Source organism: Pinus tabuliformis, chromosome 6 (genome assembly GCF_031772625.1).
Source record: "Pinus tabuliformis cultivar Carrire ecotype Pingquan chromosome 6, CPIR1, whole genome shotgun sequence".
Classification (NCBI taxonomy): domain Eukaryota; kingdom Viridiplantae; phylum Streptophyta; class Pinopsida; order Pinales; family Pinaceae; genus Pinus; species Pinus tabuliformis.
This window is the reverse complement of record NC_142292.1, coordinates 1,476,383,384-1,476,403,290: the sequence shown is the minus strand read 5'-3', so window position 1 is coordinate 1,476,403,290 and position 19,907 is coordinate 1,476,383,384. Positions and strand designations below refer to the sequence as shown.

Sequence of the window (19,907 nt, the reverse complement as noted above, 5' to 3'; positions counted from 1 at the left end):
TATGATTTTAGAAACATGAGCGAGTTCTTTGGATAATGATTGTTAGTTGTGGGGGTAGAGATCCCCCTCGTACTTATAAATATGTGTGAACTCTAGCGGATTACAACTACTATTGTTGAAACTCTTATAATTTTGATAATATATATTTGCTCATGGATGCATTATTCCTCTGCTGAATTCCTATGTTTAATTGAGGTTTGGAAGCAGGTTAGACCCCGAGTTTGGGTTCACTCAAGGTAAGGCCCTGCACACATTTCCTTTCCAGTTATTTGTTTATGTACATGTTTCTTTCTTGCAATCTTTATTTTGGTTAATGTTCAATAGATTTGTGATCAGCCAAGTAGATCTAATAGTGATTATTACGTATAGTTGGCTTGATTTCTATTTCAGTGCTTTTATGGGCCTTGTTTTCCCTTGAGTGTGTTTTTAGAAAGTGGTTGCACAATTTTCGCGAAATCAGTAGACTGCTTCAAAATTGCAGAATTGCTGCAAAATCAGATTTTGATAAGAAAACCTCATTAATCATTGAACGTGCTTGTTATATTTTCACTCCAGTAATTAGGTAAACTTATGGCCAGAACAATCATAGTAGTTTGACCTATCTTAGTCCTGATTACACCACTTATAGATCTTATGCATATTCATACCCCTTGGTAGGAATTTTGGTACTATGCATATAGCACAGATTCCTTGCAAGTTAACAAACCTTGGTTGATAATTAGATGACTACGTGAATTATCTCTTAATAAAAATACATATATTCACACCTCATAAGTATTGGAGTTCCCATTCTTTACCCAATGATTTGACTTAGTTTGACCTTTAGGGATTCCACCCTTGGGCATTGATTGGGACCCTTTCCTATAGTCTGATGAGTGGGGCAAGGCCACCGAGATGGAAATGGTTGGCTTGCTTGAGAGTTGCCTCTAGGCTATCTCGCTAGGGCTAAGGAATTTTCCCTGTAGGAGTGAGTTTGGGTCGCAACAATACCCATGCCAAATAGCTTGCAAAGATAATCAATTGGTATTTTGATATTCATTTACTCTTTGATGTTTACACTGCTTATATCTAGTAAATTATTTTAACTATAACAAGAAGGTGAATCTGGAGAAGCTACTTAATACATCGTTCAGATACACATATCTTTCCCTTAAAAATCATATGGTTCAAGCCATTTTAGCATTTACAATTTCAATTTGAATGAACTAACTTTATTGTGCGTCTAACATTTAAAAATGGTTCTTATCCTTTGGTTTGTAACTTTTATCATTTACATTCTGATTCTATTAACAAGATGGCTTCTCTAATAGCAAAATCGTTTTGGAGAAATAATAAAAATGGATAGCTTTTTGGTAAACAGACAAAGCATGTCGCAATCTGTCAAAACTGACTGCAGGAACACATCAAAAAGACAGCAGTTCATATAATCAAACAACACGGCTTCCTGCAGCTCATAGAAATGTGTTAGTAAAGTTGAACTGCATTCTACAGAACATTGGGTATTGACACCAACAGTCAACCAATGTGTTTGGAAAAGAAAGAGCAATAGAAAATCTGGGATATAGCTTGAACTAATCTAAATCATTCCCAGTAAGATAATGAAGGCAATCAAAGAAATGATTAATGTTTATTTTCTCCTTTCCAGAGTAGATGGCTTCCGCACTGTTCCCTTTCTGGCCTTGTGCCACCATCTCCACTAACATAAACAATTTCTTGATTGGTATCTGCACAAGAGATTACTTCAGTTTTTCTTCCCGCACTTAGCAATATAAGCATTTAAAACATGTAATGGGCAGGCAGCCAATTAACACAACCAATCACAAAGGAAGCTTTTAACAACACTAACTACTATAATAAAGAATCCCATTGTCAGATAGTAATGCAAATACAATGCACCAATTGGGTTTGAATATGAAACTTCATCACCACTATTGATAAAGAATTTCTTCCTGTGCATTACAAACCTCATCAATAGCTTCCACTGCTGCATCAAGATCATCTTTTGCAAACATAGAGAGCTGTTGTAGAACCTGCAAAGATTCATCCCACAAAATACAGAGAATGTTACATGCATCAATCCACAATTGTTATCACTCCATGCATATCTCATCCTATACCTATTAAGAGGCTACCCATATGCAAAATTGTTTATCGTGGAAAGTTAGCCAAAGACAAGCCAGGAACCCCAAGTAATAGACGCCCTGATTTCCCAGTAACTCAGAATGGTTTTACATGGTTTAAGGCAAATGAAAGGGATAAAGACTACTATATTTCTAACCAAACCAATTCACTGAACTGCATCTTTACTAATAACTAACTGTTCATAAATACCTTCTTTGTGTCTGCATGCCCCAATGTTGGCACATGAAATGAAATACCAAAAGCCTTGCGAATACCCAAAGACTCAAGGACATTTGCTTCACTTGTAGTCCCGATAACCAACAGATTCCTTCCCTGGTTAGTTTTGATTCAAAAACAGTGGCAAAGCATCTGTCAGCTGAAAGTCCTGCATAGTTATAAGAAACCAAACTACATCTAAACCAACTTGGCTAACCTCACCATATGACTGACAATAGAGTTCATGATTTGGAACACCCTACTCTGAAGGGAAAAGGAAAAAGAAGGCCTAATGATGGTGTTTAAGATATTTGAAATACAGTACCTTCGGGGGGATTTTCTTGAGAAGCACCAACAATGTCTGCGAGATCAAGTTTGAAAACCGGGGCCCAATCACCACAAACTCCAATAATCTGCAACCCAGTGGACAAACAATTCAGAAACTAAGGAATAAAAGGAAAGTTCATTTTCCTGCTCATAGATAACTGAATAGCAAGAGCAATTTCAAATGCAAAAGCTAAAAAAGCATTTTCTAAGGCTTCAACATTAGCTAAGAAAAAAAGAGCATAAATCATTAATAAAGTGATGCTTCAGACATTTAATCCAAGGAAAAAGTGCAAAAAATACCGTTCAATATCATCAAGAATGATAATACTCAATGGAGACTTGTATGCATCCTCAAAAACCTGTTAAATTGCAGAACTTGGTTCAAATATTACTATAGATGAATTCCAACTAACACTCAAAGAATCTTAAGAGTTAACAGAATATCATATTCAGTTAAGGCTAACCTTGACTATAACTGCACATTTGCTGCTCTCACTCAGTCCAATCATTGATTCAGCAGATACCTGTCAGACAGCAAAATGACTGGTAATCAATATTGCCTAGAAAGCTAGACTGGAAAAACCCTGAACAAGCAAGGACATGCAGCACTTACTACTTTAACAAATGGAAAGTTGCTGTCAATGCCAACTGTTGCTGCCATGGATGTTTTACCACTGCATAAAGTAAATCCATAGTTAGCTAGTAAACAAAATGAGAATATATATTCAAATATTCACAATCAAAAGGCTTACAAATACTATATTCACATGTTCTAAACTATTTGTCTAAAGAAATTAAAGCAAATTGCTGAAACCAGTTCAGCAATTCCATACTTATAAAAAGAAAGATAACTGAGATTCCAACCAGATCAAGCCGATGACGAGATGCCAACAAACTACATAAGAAAAACACTAGGTACCAATATAGGAATATCCAAATGTAGGATGCCGAACAGTTTTCATTTGATAATACACCTGACAAATCAGGGACAATGGACCCACGGCACATTAATGCAGAATATCCTAGGTTGCAGGATACAAGGCATCACGTTAAATAGCCTGTGCAGTGTGAAGATGCATCTAGATAATAACTCAGTTCCAGGGCATATCTCTACCAACCTGTTGACCAGGATCTTCGTTATGGCCGTAAATTGTCCATCGTGATTCAAATTTCATACTAACCTAACTATATTTAAGTAATTTCAGAAGCCACTGTTTTTGAGACAGGTTTTCAGTGATAATCACATCAAAATTCATTTGTCGACGCGTTTCGAACCAGCAAGTGTGGTTCATCGTCAGGACAAGATGAAGAACCAGATCAAGGCAAGAAGTTAAATAGTTTGACTAGACCAAGAGTTAGGGAAAATTTGGTTAATTAATTAATTATTAGTTAATTTGTTAGATCTATTTATTTTCATTTAAATCTATATGTAACTAAATGATTCTGTCTTAGGTCAAGTTCGACAAGCCTGCACATGTGCACTTTGATGCATATGTGAACCTAAAGTGGCAGGACTCTTAGGAAGCATTGAGTCTGAGACTTTGCTAAGGTCGATTCGTGCGCTCCGTGCTATGCTAGCATAGAGTCTGTAACGAGCCAGAAAGCTTTCGACCTCTGAACAGTGTTAGCTTCGGCTTTCCCATTTTAGTCTGGTTGATAAATGCTCTTACAATCAATCTCTGTATTTATAATGTATCTGTTGTAATATTTTCGATCAGTCAATAAAAGTTGTGCCTTTTCATTCTGAGAGTTGTCTTTATTATTTGAGTAAGCATTCTGAGCCATATTAACTATCAGTATAGCAAGCGAGATGTGGTTAGTAGCGTGAAGACGTTATACAAAAGCCTGTTGCAGCAAAGATTGTTGGTGGACCGTGTCTCTGGATAATTGAAGCCAAAGGAAGGCATTGTAATTCCGAGGGAGTCCCATTCCTTAGGTGCATAGTATTTTACCTTCACGTATTTCTTTTCCTTACCTGCTTGCGCAACACTGAGTAGTGAATTGTAGTAAGAAATGGCCTCAAGTAGTTTTGATTTCTCTGCTGATATGAAAACTTCAAAGAAAACTAGTTGGATTGGAAGGATATTAAACAAATCTGAGCCCTTGTATGATACCAGGGTAGTAATTCAGGAATTTACCCCTACTCCTAATTGGCAGCTTCCTCATATATCTCCTAACAAGATTTATGACCTTCCAATGTTTAAGTTTCGTGCAGCCAATCTTATTCGATATGCCTCTGTAAATGTGCCTATCAATCTTACCCAGCCTATGTATCAAATACCTCTCATAAAACCAGAAGATGTCCAATGGGGACTAGAACAAGGTTATAAGTATGTGCATCTTGGACTAATACAATTTGGCATTAACCCTCTTGTCAAACCTAGTTTGAATGTATCTTGCTTAGCTTGTGTGATTGATTCACGCCATAATCAATTTACTGATGCCCTGCTAGGTGGTTTTGAGGCCCCTTTGCACAATGGTCCAATTTGGTCATCCATCGTCCCACGATACCAAGTTTTGTTAACTGATCCCCATATTAATGAACTACTCCAAGCTTACATCCATTTTTTTGGCTTTAATATGACTAAGCAGTCTGATATTGCCTAGTTACATTCCACTGTTTGTTTATGATTTGTCTTGACAACTCTGCCAGCACTCAATCCTCAGCTTACTCAGAGAGCCACAGCAGAAGGAGTCATGGTTGGACCTGGTAATGTCACTCCTATCACAATAGGGTTTTCTCAATTAAAAATCCCTGATGAATGGACTACAAAATACCATCCATTATCTCAAAGGTATTTTTTGACTCCAAAACCTAAAAGATTGTCTATTTCTGAGTCGAGTAGAGGACCAGTCATTAGACTAAGAAATGAAACCACATTACCCAAAATCCCTGTTATAAATCACTCTCTCAGAAGCCATGATACTTTAGACCTCAGTAGGCATCTGGAAAAACACAAGTATGGATCATCCTCTCAATGCAAGTTTTGTATTTCCTCTAGAAGTCCAAGTTCAGATAAAAAATTTCAAGTCTTTCACAGACCTCAGTCCACCTTGAAAGAGGAACATTTGGGCCAACATACAGAATGTCAGGAATGTTTACAGATTGTCTCTCCGAGAGATATTAAGTTCATGAGATACACAATGCCTACAGAAGAGGCAGGGGAAGATTTAGAAAAGCTTCTACTCCCAGAAAGGAGGCTTGCTTCTGGTAGTTTTGTACAAAAATTCAAAGATGGGAATGTTGTAGCTGATGTGGATTTCCTACATTATAGGAAAGTGATAGATGAAAAGCCCCAAGAGATTATAAGGCTTCAGAATTACAACAATTATCAACTAACATGTGTAGCACAAAATTTAGATGACCTATCACAAGAAGTGCTGAAAGTATAGTCCCATGTGTCAAGACTCCATTCTAGGTTAGATGATTTGAATAAAAAAGCTTCTGAGCATTTTGATATGTTAAAAGATGTAAATATGAAGTTAGAGAAAATTATGGAAGTAGTAGTAGATTTAAAGTTGAGTCTGGAGAAAGAAAATCCCAAGTTAGAAGAAGCACTTACTATAGCAGAAGTTTATAGCCAGACATTCTAGCTAGAAGAAAAGAACCCTGAAAAGAAAAATACTCCGTTGTTGCTCAAACAGTTCTTTGTACATAATCCCATAATTTTTCAATTTGAATATGTTATTATGTTATTAAACTTGCTAGAGAAAAATTGGTTCTAGTCAAATCACAAATCCCAGTCTTTGATATTCCACCACAGAACAAATCAGAAATAAAAATGGTAAAAGAAGAGGGAGAAGGATCTAGTAAAAGACCCAGAAGTGCAGATAGCAATAGACCAAACCAACCTTTTGAATCTGCATGGAAAAAGTGGTGTAATGCTAAGTATGGTTCTCGTGGGAAAAATCCATATGATCCTTCAAACACTGATGAGTTCCCTACTCTTAGTCGAGCTAACATAAATCAAGCTCCAACGTCAAATCTGAACTGCAAATCTAAAAATGAAATCCTCATGGCAATCCATACTTGGAGTGCATGGGCAAGTACTCAAAAGTCCATTCACAGAAACATAGTCTCATGGTCAAAATTAGCTTTAAGGATGACTTGAGGTTTCCAAGGTAACTTAGAATTATGGTGGTCTAGAATGCATGAATTTGACAAGCTCAATATTATAAATAGTGATAAGCCAGTCGTTGAACTTGTCAAGGCAGTTTTCCATGAGTTTTATGGAGGAATTAAGGTTGATGGCCATCATTATGCAGATATGTTCATGAGCCAAAGACTTTGTGATATAAAAGAACTTCCTAAGTTCTTTTGTACAATGCAGGATCTTCTTTATAAGGCAAGAGACCCACAGAATATAGCTTATTTGAGAAAATGTTTCTCTGCAATGCCTGGCAGGATCCTAGACCTTGTCAAGGCCAGATTTGAAGCTAAAAATATAGATATTGAAAATCTTTCTCTTGCAAGACTCCATGAACAAATTGTATTTACTCTACAGAAAGACTGCCTCCAAAAGAAGACAGCCAAAACAGTGAAGAAACAACTCGGCTTCAATGCAAGTGTTTGTGATATCTATGCAGAAACCTATCATTTTGGCTGCAAAAGCAAAAAGAAGAACACTAGCAAAGGACAATGTGGAAGTGATTGCCAGTGTCAAAAATGCAAGAAGAAAAAGCCATCCTAGAAGGTTTTACCCTAGAAGACAAAGGTTTCAGAGACCGAGAAAAGGATATTTCAAGAAGAGGCAAGAAGGCGCCCAAAGAGCACAATCAAGAACTTGTTTGATTTGTAAGAAGTCAGCGCACTCGGCAAGCAAATGTCCTTTGAAGGGTAAAAATCGTTTCCAAAATAAATTGTTTGACATTTTTTCTAATATTTATGATCCGACTGAATGGGAGCAAGTAGATCAGCCCCCACAAAATGAAGAATATTTTTCAGTCACAGATTCAGATGAGTCCAACCCTCCATCTCCACATCCTGAAGACTCATTTTGCTCTGAATCCACCTCAGATCTTGACTTCATTTCCGATGTCAAGATGTTTCATTTAGAAAATCCTGCAGACCTCTGCTTTGAAATTGCATCTATACAATCTCGTATTTCTTCTCTCACACCAGGAGATTTCGCCATCCAACACCAACTCATGGAACGTCTCTCAACCCTCCAACACCAACTTGCCAAAATCACGCAGCCAAGCGTGGTGAATCTTGGTGCCTACTATCCAAGTGACACACCTACCACATCTGCACAGATTTCCTTTACACCCTCATCCAACATTCCACCAAAGAAGCAGTTTCCCCACAGGTCTACTGTAAGCAGAGAAGAAGTAAGCTTTCTTCATCAGAGGAAATCCTATGGGTTTAAGAAAGCTACTCCCATCATTGAGAATCTCTCAGACGAAGAAGAAGAATTAGACCAGGTTAGTAAACTGCAAGGAGAAATATTGCATCTAGAAACCACCATTGAAGAGAAAAGAGGTTTGGTTAAAGAAATTCTAACCAGTATGAGAGTTGACCAAAAGGAATTGGCCGAAAAACAAAAACAGCTTGCAGAACTGAAAGATTCAATGATGATAGAATAATTTGAAGATATGCTCAGAGAAGAAGAAGATCATAACCGGGAGCAGCAAGCATTACAATGCATACCAGAAGACCACTAGCCAGAACCAGGTACATCTATTCTCCAAATGAAGGGATTTGAAGATAGGATTGTTATTAGAGTAGATGTCAAAGTAAGTGGTTATAAACCCAATCACCATGTCTGCATCGAGGATTCCCGGGTCATCGCCAAGATTAATCACTTCATCATAGGAAGCTTCGAGAAGCCATTGAAATTGAAAAATCTGCTATTAATCTTAACGGGGACGATGGTTGGAAGTTAAGTAGAAGTTGGATCCTCGTCCTCTTTTCATAATATTTTTTTTAATTAATATAATAATTAATAATTGATTAATTTTACTTTTATATTGCAGTTTATATCCTCTTTGACCTCCCTATTAACATATTATCCAATCTTTTAAATAATAATATTTAAATATAATTGTTGAATATTATTCATTTTTAATAATAACCATATTAAACTTATTTTTAATTATATATTTACAAATATTCAATTCTTATTATATTATTAAATTAATCTAACTAATTTTGAATTCAATATTATTTTAATTAAAAATATTAATAAATTAAAATAAAACATAACAAAATAATAATAAATTTATTCAACTAATTTTTTAATGGCTAATTCATAATAGTTATTTCCTAATGGCTAACTCTGGAACAGATGCATCCTTGCTATTTAAACATTCTGACTGACTGATTTTTTCACCTTTGTCCTGATGATGAACCACATTAGATGGTTCGAAACGTCGACCAAAAACTCATGATGTGAATTTATCAAAATAATAATGTGTTTGGCAAATTTGACCTTAAGAGCGGATTCTGGCAGATAGGGATCAAACCATCTGACAAATACAAGACTGGTTTTGTGGTACCACACGGGCAGTTCCAATGGCGAGTAATGCCCTTTGGATTGAAGAATGCACCCTCTGAATTCCAAAAAAGAATGGAAGATATTTTTGGGGACTTGAAATTTGTTATTGTTTATATTGATGACTTATTAATCTATTCTTTTGATTTAAAGGAACATAGAAAGCACTTGGAGATAGTTCACCACAATATTTTTAAGCATGGGTTAGTCCTCAGCAAGCCTAAGCTTGAGTTTGCAAAAACTAGAATTGAATATCTAGGACTAATCCTATTCCAAGGAAAAGTTGAATTACAAGAACATGTGTTGAAAGCTTTAACAGAATTTCCAGATGCCATTTATGATCACAGACAATTGCAAAGGTTCTTGGGAAGCCTCAATTACATTAGGCAGTTTTATGAAAATCAAGCCAAAGATGTCAAGGTCCTACAGAAGAGGCTCAGAGGAATAGAATGGACCCCATCTATGACTATTGCAGTTCAAATTATTAAACAAAAGGTGCAAATCTAATGGCCCCTTGAAACATTATGGACGACTCCATAAAATACATGATATTACTTACATTACTATGGCTACTATTAACCCATTTTTCAAGGATCCATTCATATGCAGGACTCTCCTTGACCCTATCTATGAGACATTGAAAACAAAATGACATATGACAATATTTACATATTAGAACCCATTGAAAACCCTTACAGACTGATCGAAAATATTAGGACAGATACATTATAAATACAGAGATTGTCTGTAAGAGCATTTATCGACCAGACTAAAACAGGAAAGCTGAAACTAACACTATTCAGAGGTCGAAAGCTTTTTGGCTCATTACAGACTCTGCCTATTACAATGCAATCTTTTGGCTCTGGTACCAAAATTACAGACTGTGTAGCATAGCGCGAAGCACGCGGATCGACCTTAGCAAAGTCTTAGACTCAATGCTTCCTAAGAGTCCCGCCACTTTAGGTTCACATATGCATCAAAGTGCACATGCGCAAGCTTGTCAAACTCTACCTAAGACAGAATGACAAAGAGCTTGTAGAAAGAGAGAGCTCTAGCAACCATTGTTTTACAACCATGCCGGCTCAACTCGGAAACGGCCGAGTCATACCGAGCCATAAAAAAAATTTGTGACCAGGCCAGCAACCCGGCTCGGTTGACCGAGTCAACTATGACCGAGTCATCCAAGTCATATGACTCGGTCAACCAGGTCGGGTCCGTATTGACCAGGTCGAGTCAATGAAAGACGGCTGGGAAGCAAAACAGTTAAAAAAAATTCACTTTTTTTTGTGATTTTTGGTAAAGTTAAATCTCTCAGCTCTCTAACTCGATCTTGAATCTGCTGTCTATCCTTAGGCCTTGGTCTGGTACTCTCATGGTCTCACCAGGTTTGGCTCTTTTCCTATTCACTTTGACTGGCTCATCTGACTTCTTTGTATGAGCAAGCCCCATATTTTCGCACTTTGCACTATGACAATCTTCAGCCCAGGAACTTGGCTGAAACTTTAAAGAACAATCATGCAGTGATCTTTTTACAACTCTTTCTCGCTGGTATTCATCTGTTAAAGAGTTTTGCATTTTTTTTATATCAGCATCATCTCCAGTCTGGGAATGGCCTACAAACTCAGATTGCTTTTGCTCGCAACCAATCAATGGTCCAGTTGAACAAGAATCAGCCTTAACTGAGGCACTGTATAGAGAAGGTGCACTGCTTAATTTTGAGACTGTATGCTCAGTTGACATATTGTCATCTGTGCTCTGATTTAGTGGTGCACGTATGTTAGCTACTAGCCTACTACAGCATCTAAAAGATGTTCAGACTTCCTCTCAGAAAAAATCCCTCCCTGGAGGCTCCTATCTATGGACGGATCAGAGCGGTTTGTTGTGCCAGCAGAAACTCCAAACGAATAAGAGGAAAAATTTGCACTGCTTCCATCGCCCAATGGCATAAACATATCATCCCAGATAACATGATCTTGTCCATTCCTAGAAACAGGTCCTAATGCATCAAATATTTCATCAACAGCAGGTAGTGATATTGAGCTATTTGAATTATCCTGCCCTTTCATTAAAGATTTTAAGTACTTATCAAAGTCCTCAAATCCATTATAACCGTATTCATCTGTCACAGGAAGAAGCTCACCAAAGACAGCCTCTGAAACCTTAGAGCTTTCTCTCAATGATAATGGATTTTTGGTAAAGTTAAATCTCTCAGCTCTCCATCTATATTATAATGCTGTGTGTTTGGAAACATGAATGAAAATCTTTAAAATTATGTTTTTTTATAAAAAAAATAAATATTTAATGTATTTTTTACAACGACCGAGTCATTGAAATCGAGCCGGCCGAGTCATTACCGAGTCAGAGTCGGAGTCGGAGTCGATCCTCAGCCGAGTCGGAGTTGGAGTCGGAGTCGTAAAACACTGCTAGCAACTCAAATGCCCAAATGGCAGTACATTTTCTTTATTTATAGGATTTCAAGAGAGCATCCAGTCTCTTCTCGAAATTTGACGTCTGTCTACATAAAGTGTACAAACTATAGATCTCAAATCTAAACTTTTTCATAGATTCTCTGAAATGTGGGTCAAGTCCCACCAAAAGTCGGAGTGTGCTCTGAGTTTCAGATATTCATCCGAAAAGTTAACCTAAGATTTTACTTTGGAGGACAGACCCCTCCACTTAGTCATTTAAACTGTCAAAAAAAAATATCTTCTAAGATTTACACAATGGATATTTTATCGAAATCCCACGATACCAGTCACACTTACTGTCAGGTGACTAGACATGAAATACAACCCACCATGCTTCCTTACAAAGATTTTGTTAGTCGCTTCTATATCCATAATTATCATTGTCACTTGAGTAATATAGATGTTGCGGGCTAGGTGACAAATGAGCTTCTACATGAGGTGGCATGATATTATAACACGGAAAGAAAGGAGATCCATACATACTAGGTACCCTCTCATCTATTGGATTACAAATCGATCCAAAGAACTGAGATATTTCCTTGTATACGGGTTTCTCTGGTGGCTGAGTAGTATGTACTTTAAGTGTGTTGAACAAATGCTCTATCTGGAAGCAAAACCATGCCTCGGATTGTGTTGTTGTTCTGATTATCTGATATCTTCTCGAAGATGATCAATAAATTCACGTCTTCTGATGGTCCAGAGTATTCCTTCTCTTGGGTACCAATCATGTAGGAGGTTTTTGAACCAGGGTGACCACTAATTATAGGGGTTACACATAGAACTACATTCGAACATCAGCCAAACTCTCTTGGCATATTTAGTGTACAACAAGATATTACAATAGTCTGCATAGCTCAACCATGGCTCATACAGACAAATATATCTTTGTCCTGCAAAAGGTGCAAATCTAATGGCCCCTTGAAACATTATGGGCGACTCTATAAAATACATGATATTAATTACATTACTATGGCTACTATTAACCCATTTTTCAAGGATGTATTCATATGAAAGACTCCCCTTGACCCTATCTATGAGACATTGAAAACAAAATGAAATATGACAATATTTACATATTAGAACTCATTGAAAACCCTCTGGAGCAGAGGGAGGTATTGATGAAGTTGAAGCTGATGAACAACTGAACATCTTGATATCTTTTGGAGCAACTTCTCTTGTAAGCAAATCTGCTAAACAATTATCTTTTCCTTTTTTATACTCAATCTCAAAGTCAAATCCGTCCAACCATAAGCTCCATCATAGTATCCTATTATTTCCTTGTTCTAACAATCTTTTGTTTCTAAGAATCCCAACCATATGTTTGAGGTTTGTTCTTACAATGAATCTTACTAGCTTCAGGAACAACCTGAATCTCTTGATTCCATTTTTTACGACAAGGATTTCTTTATAAGAAGATGGATACCTGAGTTTAATGTCATTAAAACATCCTAATGCATATGAGCAAACTTCTTCCCCTTTTTCATGCTTTTGCATCAAAACTCCTGCCCATACTTCATTGGATGCATCTGTTTCTAAAATATAGGGCAATTCATGTCTTAGAAGAACCAGACTTGGCAGATTTTGTTATAGCTCTGATACCACTTGTTATAGCTCTAATACCACTTGTTATAGATCTAACCCAAAAAATATATGAGAAATAGAAATAAACCCAAGAATAACAAGATCTGAATAGATAGAAATGCTTCTTTATTGATCAAACCCTTAAGGTAGGGCAACACCATACATTCACTCCTTAAAGAAGGAGAACACTCCACAAGCCATATGCCTGTACATACAATAATCTTTCACCATATTCCTTGACATGGAGTCTCTAGCCTCTATATAGGCTTCATACATATAATACCATGGGTCATTACCATGGTTCCCTCATACCATCAACTAATACCATGGGCCCATTACATTATTATTAACTACTTGTGGTCCCTTACATGATATGGGTTAACCACCTTATTTATTACTATGGCCCATCCCATTATTACATTATTACCTTGGGTACCTCCCTTGGTACCCCATATTATCCCCCCTAAGTATATAACATTTCACCCCCCTAAGCATTTTTCGTCCCCGAAACATGGGAAGAACACAAATAATAAGATCTACTCAAAAGAGTAGTCCACTGGTACCATGCACGTGCATCTAGCCATCCAAGAGAGAGGTGAACCCTCGGTCTCGCTGGTGCCTAACTTGCTTGAGATGGAAGTTGACCGTGGTAGCTCTTCTGTGTTGATGTGTAGTAGGTGCATCTTCGCTCCTCTCTATCTGTCTTGCGGGGTTGTTGTCCGTGTGGCTAATTGGTTGCCATCTTGATGGTTGTCTTGCGGGTGATGTGGGTGATGATATGTTGAAGTTTTAACCCACGGTGTCTTTTTCTTTAATTCACCCTGCTGTGATGCTTGTTGTGGTGTCTTCTTTTCCAATATGACTTCAACTACTGAGCCCTCATCTGATGTACCTGTAACCTTTTCTGCTTCAGTCTCTATTTGTGTTTGATTGTCGATCATCAAAGGCTCATCATCTGATATGTCAGTCCCTGGAACATCTTATGCTTCAACCTCCATGTACTCTACCTGTTTATTGATGGAAATATCTTGTAATGTAATTTTCTTCTTTTTATACCAGAGCTTCAGGAATTTCTTCTGCACATTAATATTGATAGTACCCGCAGATTCCATCCAAGGATATCCCAAAACAACATCCATATTATCCATCTCTGAAGTATAAAAATCACCATGCAACACATACTTATCCATAGAAATCTTCAAATCCTTATACACTTAAACACCCTCATCATCCACCTGTGTGTTTTCAATGTGTTTTGCTGGAACTTGCAATTTTTTTGCCAAATTAACATTGATAAAATTATGCTCGCAACTAGGATTTATAGAAACAATGATCTTCTCCTTCTGAATCAATCCATGAACCTGCAATAAGAATATACCAGTATAAAATAACCCCACATGTTTCTTCTTATCTTGTTTTCTGGCATGAAACCATCTGTCTAAAAGTAATTTTTCAAATTCTTCATCGGACAGGTTGTAACACTTCGTTTTGTTAAGTAATCCCCACCATGTGGCTGCCTCCTCTCTAAATAGCTCCACTACCCACCATTTCCAATTGTTTTTCCATAATGATTTCTGTTCTTTTATGTATTCTTCAATAGTAGGACCATTATCTTTCCCTGTAAAAAATTCCTTGCTAGAAGCCATGAAGGTTTGGAAAAATTTCACTTACTTGGCGAAAATTTGAAATTGTCACAGTTTAGTCAATATTGCTCAGAATTCGTATTATGACCTGTTTTCGGAAATGGAACAATCATTTTGCATCTGCCCATGTGATAGAAATCTTGATATAAGCACTAGAATTTCAGATCTGCACTGCAACTCTCCCGCCGTCACCAAAATTTCTGCAAAAGAGCTTATTTTAAGCGATATCTCCCTCATCCAGACTCCGATTCGACTGATTTTTTTTTGAAATTAGGTATTTTTTCACAAAGATTCCAGATCTACCATTAGATTTGGCAGATCTTGCACCAGGACGTCCAAACCTACGCCGCAAACTCTCTGCCCTGAAAAATTGTCTGCAACCCCACTGATTTTTAGATTAGTGATATCTCCTTCATCCGGACTCCAATTCAGCCGATTTTTTTTTGAAATCGGGTATTTTTTCACATAGAATCCAGATTTGCAATTAGATTTTGCAGATCTTGCACCAAAACGTTTAGATCTGATTTGCAAACTCGCCGCCCCCGAAATCCTGCTAAAAAAAAAAAAAAAAAAAAACTCTCCATTTTTGCTCAAAAAAGTGCTCTGATACCACTTGTTATAGATCTAACCCAAAAAATATATGAGAAATAGAAATAAACCCAAGAATAACAAGATCTGAATAGATAGAAATGCTTCTTTATTGATCAAACCCTTAAGGTAGGGCAACACCATACATTCACTCAAGGAAGGAGAACACTCCACAAGCCATATGTCTGTACATACAATAATCCTTCACCATATTCCTTGACATGGAGTCTCTAACCTCTATATAGGCCTCATACATACAATACCATGGGTCATTACCATGGTTCCCTCATACCATCAACTAATACCATGGGCCCATTACATTATTATTAACTACTTGTGGTCCCCTACATGATATGGGTTAACCACTTTATTTATTACTATGGCTCATCCCATTATTACATTATTACCTTGGGTACCTCCCTTGGTACCCCATATTATCCCCCCTAGGTATATAACAGATTTTGAACCTTTTGTTTAAAAATTTGAACTGCAATAGTCATAGATGGGGTCCATTCTATTCCTCTGAGCCTCTTTTGTATGACCTTGGCATCTTTGGCTTGATTTTCATAAAACTGCCTAATGTAATTAAGGCTTCCCAAGAACCTTTGCAATTGTCTCTGATCATAAATGGCATCTGGAAATTCTGTTAAAGCTTTCAACACATGTTCTTGTAATTCAACTTTGTTTTGGAATAGGATTAATCCTAGATATTCAATTCTAGTTTTTGCAAACTCAAGCTTAGGCTTGCTGAGGACTAATCCATGCTTAAAAATCTTGTGGTGAACTATCTCCAAGTGCTTTCTATGTTCCTTTAAATAAAAAGAACAGATTAATAAGTCATCAATATAAACAATAACAAATTTCAAGTCCCCAAAAATATCTTCCATTATTTTTTGGAATTCAAAGGGTGCATTCTTCAATCCAAAGGGCATTACTCGCCATTGGAACTGCTCGTGTGGTACCAAAAAACCAGTCTTGTATCTGTCAGATGGTTTGATCCCTATCTGCCAGAATCCACTCTTAAGGTCAAATTTGCTAAACACATTATTATTATTGATTTTCTAAAATAAAGCTTCTTTAGATGGTAGAGGATACCTGATAGGCAACAAAGCATCATTTAATTGTCTATAGTTAATCACCATCCGAGGTTTACCTCTCTTTTTCTCTGAATGCTTGTTGACATAGAATGTTGGGCAAGCCCAAGGGCTTCTGCTTGGTTCGATCAACTTTCTTTCTAATAGTTCAGCAATCTCCTTTTTACAGAGTTCGAGCTCTAGTGGGGACATCTGGTTTGCTGATGATTTCTGAGGTGTCCCAGAATAATTTTCTTTGTAGGGAAGATCCACAAAGTATTGCTCTCTTTTCCAAAATGCATTGGGTGCATCTGCTATACATTCTGCTTCAATTTTCTCTTTTATTTCTCTGATATATTATGGCCCTTGGATCTCAGCATTTCTGATTACTTTGTTGATTTTTGCTAGCTTGTCAAGAGAACATTCAACTATATCTGGGATAGGGTCTACAATTCTATTTACATAGCTCGACTTGCTCTAGATTTTTACAGTTCTTCCTTGGATGTTGAGGCAAATATGGCTTGCTTCTACAACAAGAGGAAGATGTCTCCTTACAAAATCTTGTCCCAACAAAATATCACTACCTGTATCAAACTAAGTAACTGGATTCGTCCAAACCCCTCTGCGAATCCGAATCGTGTGAATTGGATACGATTTGCTGGGAATTCGAATCCTAGAACAGGATTCGACGTGTCCGTACGGGATTCGTACGAATCCCATACGGACACATCGAATCCCGATTCTGGGATTCGAATCCCCTAAATATGCCTTCCACGGACTTAAAAACACGTTGTTCTTTTTTGTTTTCACCTTATCTCTCATTCACTTTTGCATAGTTTGAGCTGTGGGTAAGGAGCTAAGGGTTTGGAGCAAGGAGCTAAGGGTTTGGAGCAAGGAGCTAAGGGAGTAGAGCGTTCGGCAAGGAGATTCAAGCACCAGGTAAGTGCATTTCAGCTCCATTTTTTTGCATTTCTTATTCTATTACAGCAGTTTGTATATGATTTATTTTTACAAATTTGTGCATGTTTTCTTCATTTTTTTTACAGCATTCATGGCTCAATCAAGGGCAGCAGTTAGGGGGCAAAGGAAGGAGAAGAATGTCTCCATTGGAGATGCCCTTCCTCGACCAATATCATCAGAGCTTGCTGCAAGTAATGTTGAGGGAAGAGGAGGACCTAAAGACAACATTGAGAAGTATCCCTTGTGGCAATATGTCACAAGAGAGGATGGGACAAGCACCAAGGGGAAAAGAGGAGGCAATGTGCAATGGAGATGCAACTTTTGTCACATTGCTTTCAAAAGAACATATTTCCGTGTGAAAGGCCATTTGTTGGCTTCACCGGGTTGTGGAATTGGAGCTTGTAAAGTTGTTCCTTTACAAAAGAGGAAAGAAATGGAAAAGGAATCCACTGTTGGTATGGAAAATGTGGCTGCAAAATCAAGAAAAACCAACAATGAAGACCCCCTTCCATTTTTTAGGAAAGGCACCACCAAATTTCCATTTGAGAGTTCTATTGGGGGGCAAGCAGCAAAAATAAGAGCAATTACACTTGGTCCAATGGACAAGATTTTTCAAAAAGAGAAACTGGAAGAGCTTGATCTCACCATTGCCTTCTTTTTCTATCAAAACTTCATATCATTTAATGTTGCACGCTCACCTTTATTTATTGAGATGTGTCGAGCTCTAACTCACGGGTCTCCATCATGGTATGTGCCTCCTAGTACTTGCCCATGCACTCCAAGTATGGATTGCCATGAGGATTTCATTTTTAGATTTTCAGTTCAGATTTGTCATTGGAGCTTGATCTATGTTAGCTCGACTAAGAGTAGGGAACTCATCAGTGTTTGAAGGATCATATGGAGTTTTCCCAGGAGAACCATACTTAGCATTACACCACTTTTCCCATGCAGATTCAAAAGGTTGGTTTGGTTTATTGCTATTTGCACTTCTGGGTCTTTTACTGGATCCTTCTCCCTCTTCTTTTACCATTTTTATTTCTAATTTGTTCTATGGTGGCATATCAAAGACTGGGATTTGTGATTGGACTAGAGCCAATTTTTCTCTAGCAAATGAAATAACATTTTCAAATTGAAAAATTATGGGATTATGTACAGAGAATTGTTTGAGCAACAGTGGAGTATTTTTCTTTTCAAGGTTCTTTTCTTCTAGCTAGAATGTCTGGCTATAAACTTCTGCTGCAGTAAGTGCTTCTTCTAACTCGGCATTTTCTTTCTCCAAACTCCGGTTTAAATCTACTACTACTTCCATAATTTTATCTAACTTCATATTTACATCTTTTAACATATCAAAATGCTCAGAAGCTTTTTGACTCAAATCATCTAAACTAGAATGGAGTCCTGACACATGGGACTGTACTTTCAACACTTCTTGTGATAGGTCATCTAAATTATGTGCTACACATGTTAGCTGATAATTGTTGTAGTTCTGAAGCCTTATAATCTCTTGGGGCTTCTCATCTATCACTTTCCTATAATGTAGAAAATCCACATCATCGACAACATTCCCATCTTTGAATTTTTGTATAAAATTGCCAGGAGCAAGCCTCCTTTCTAGGAGTATAAGCTTTTCTAAATCTTCCCCTACCTTTTCTCTAGGCAGTGTGTATCTCATGAACTTAATATCTCTCGAAGAGGCAATGTGTAAACATTCCTGACATTCCTAACAATCTATACGCAGAGGGCTAGAGAGCCAGCGTAGAGCTTTAGTAGGCTGACGCAGAGGGTTCTAAGCTGATGCAGAGGCCAGAAGGGTTGACGCAAAGCCTCAGAGAGGTGTTGGAGAGACTTTCGCGGAGTAGACTTGCCGAATATCTACTTCCGAAGAGAGGTATTACTACCAGATTGATTTCTCTGTAGGGTGAACCAGTTTGGCACCCAGTTGTACTCAAGAAAATATGCTTAATAATAAAACCCTCAGAACTACTGCATCGGTTTTCCCAAGTTGGGTTTTTCCGAGGACAATTGTCCAAAAATAACGATGTCCCTTATGTATTTGTCTATTTCTTTCAGTTGATGATCTGTAGATGGTTGAGACTGCATTTGAGTTTATTTCAGTGTTTATATGGTTAAATAACTTGTTCAGTAATTAACAAGTAGGTGAAATAAACCAGATAGCGCAGGAAAATTTCTAACGGGTTAGACTTAGAAATTTCAACATGAAATACATGGCCTTTAAACATCTTGATGTTGCTTCGATTATCACAATTTATCATCGTAGGATCTAGAGGCTTTCCAAACAAATCTGACAATAGTTTTCTTAACCAAACAACTTCTTTTCCTACTTCACATAAAGCATCATATTCTGCTTCGGCACTACTTAACGCAACAGGATCTTGTTTTCTACTGATCCATGAAATCATTGCAAATCCCAAACTG

General features: G+C 37.3%; 1 protein-coding gene across 2 annotated transcripts in view; it reads right to left on the bottom strand.

Moving 5' to 3' along the window:
* Nucleotides 1-1,299: 1,299 nt before the first annotated feature.
* The window catches only part of LOC149264209 (vesicle-fusing ATPase-like), a 320,022-nt gene continuing 301,414 nt past the window's right edge, over nt 1,300-19,907 (bottom strand). For both annotated transcript variants that reach the window (XM_089427646.1, XM_089427644.1), the window contains 7 exons: nt 3,278-3,338; nt 3,129-3,188; nt 2,965-3,023; nt 2,663-2,750; nt 2,332-2,454; nt 1,965-2,030; nt 1,300-1,724 (listed from right to left, as the gene is read on the bottom strand). In XM_089427646.1, the coding sequence (XP_089283772.1) occupies nt 1,572-1,724; nt 1,965-2,030; nt 2,332-2,454; nt 2,663-2,750; nt 2,965-3,023; nt 3,129-3,188; nt 3,278-3,338 (610 nt within the window). In that variant the 3' untranslated portion in view covers nt 1,300-1,571. The remainder of the gene's footprint in view (nt 1,725-1,964; nt 2,031-2,331; nt 2,455-2,662; nt 2,751-2,964; nt 3,024-3,128; nt 3,189-3,277; nt 3,339-19,907) is intronic.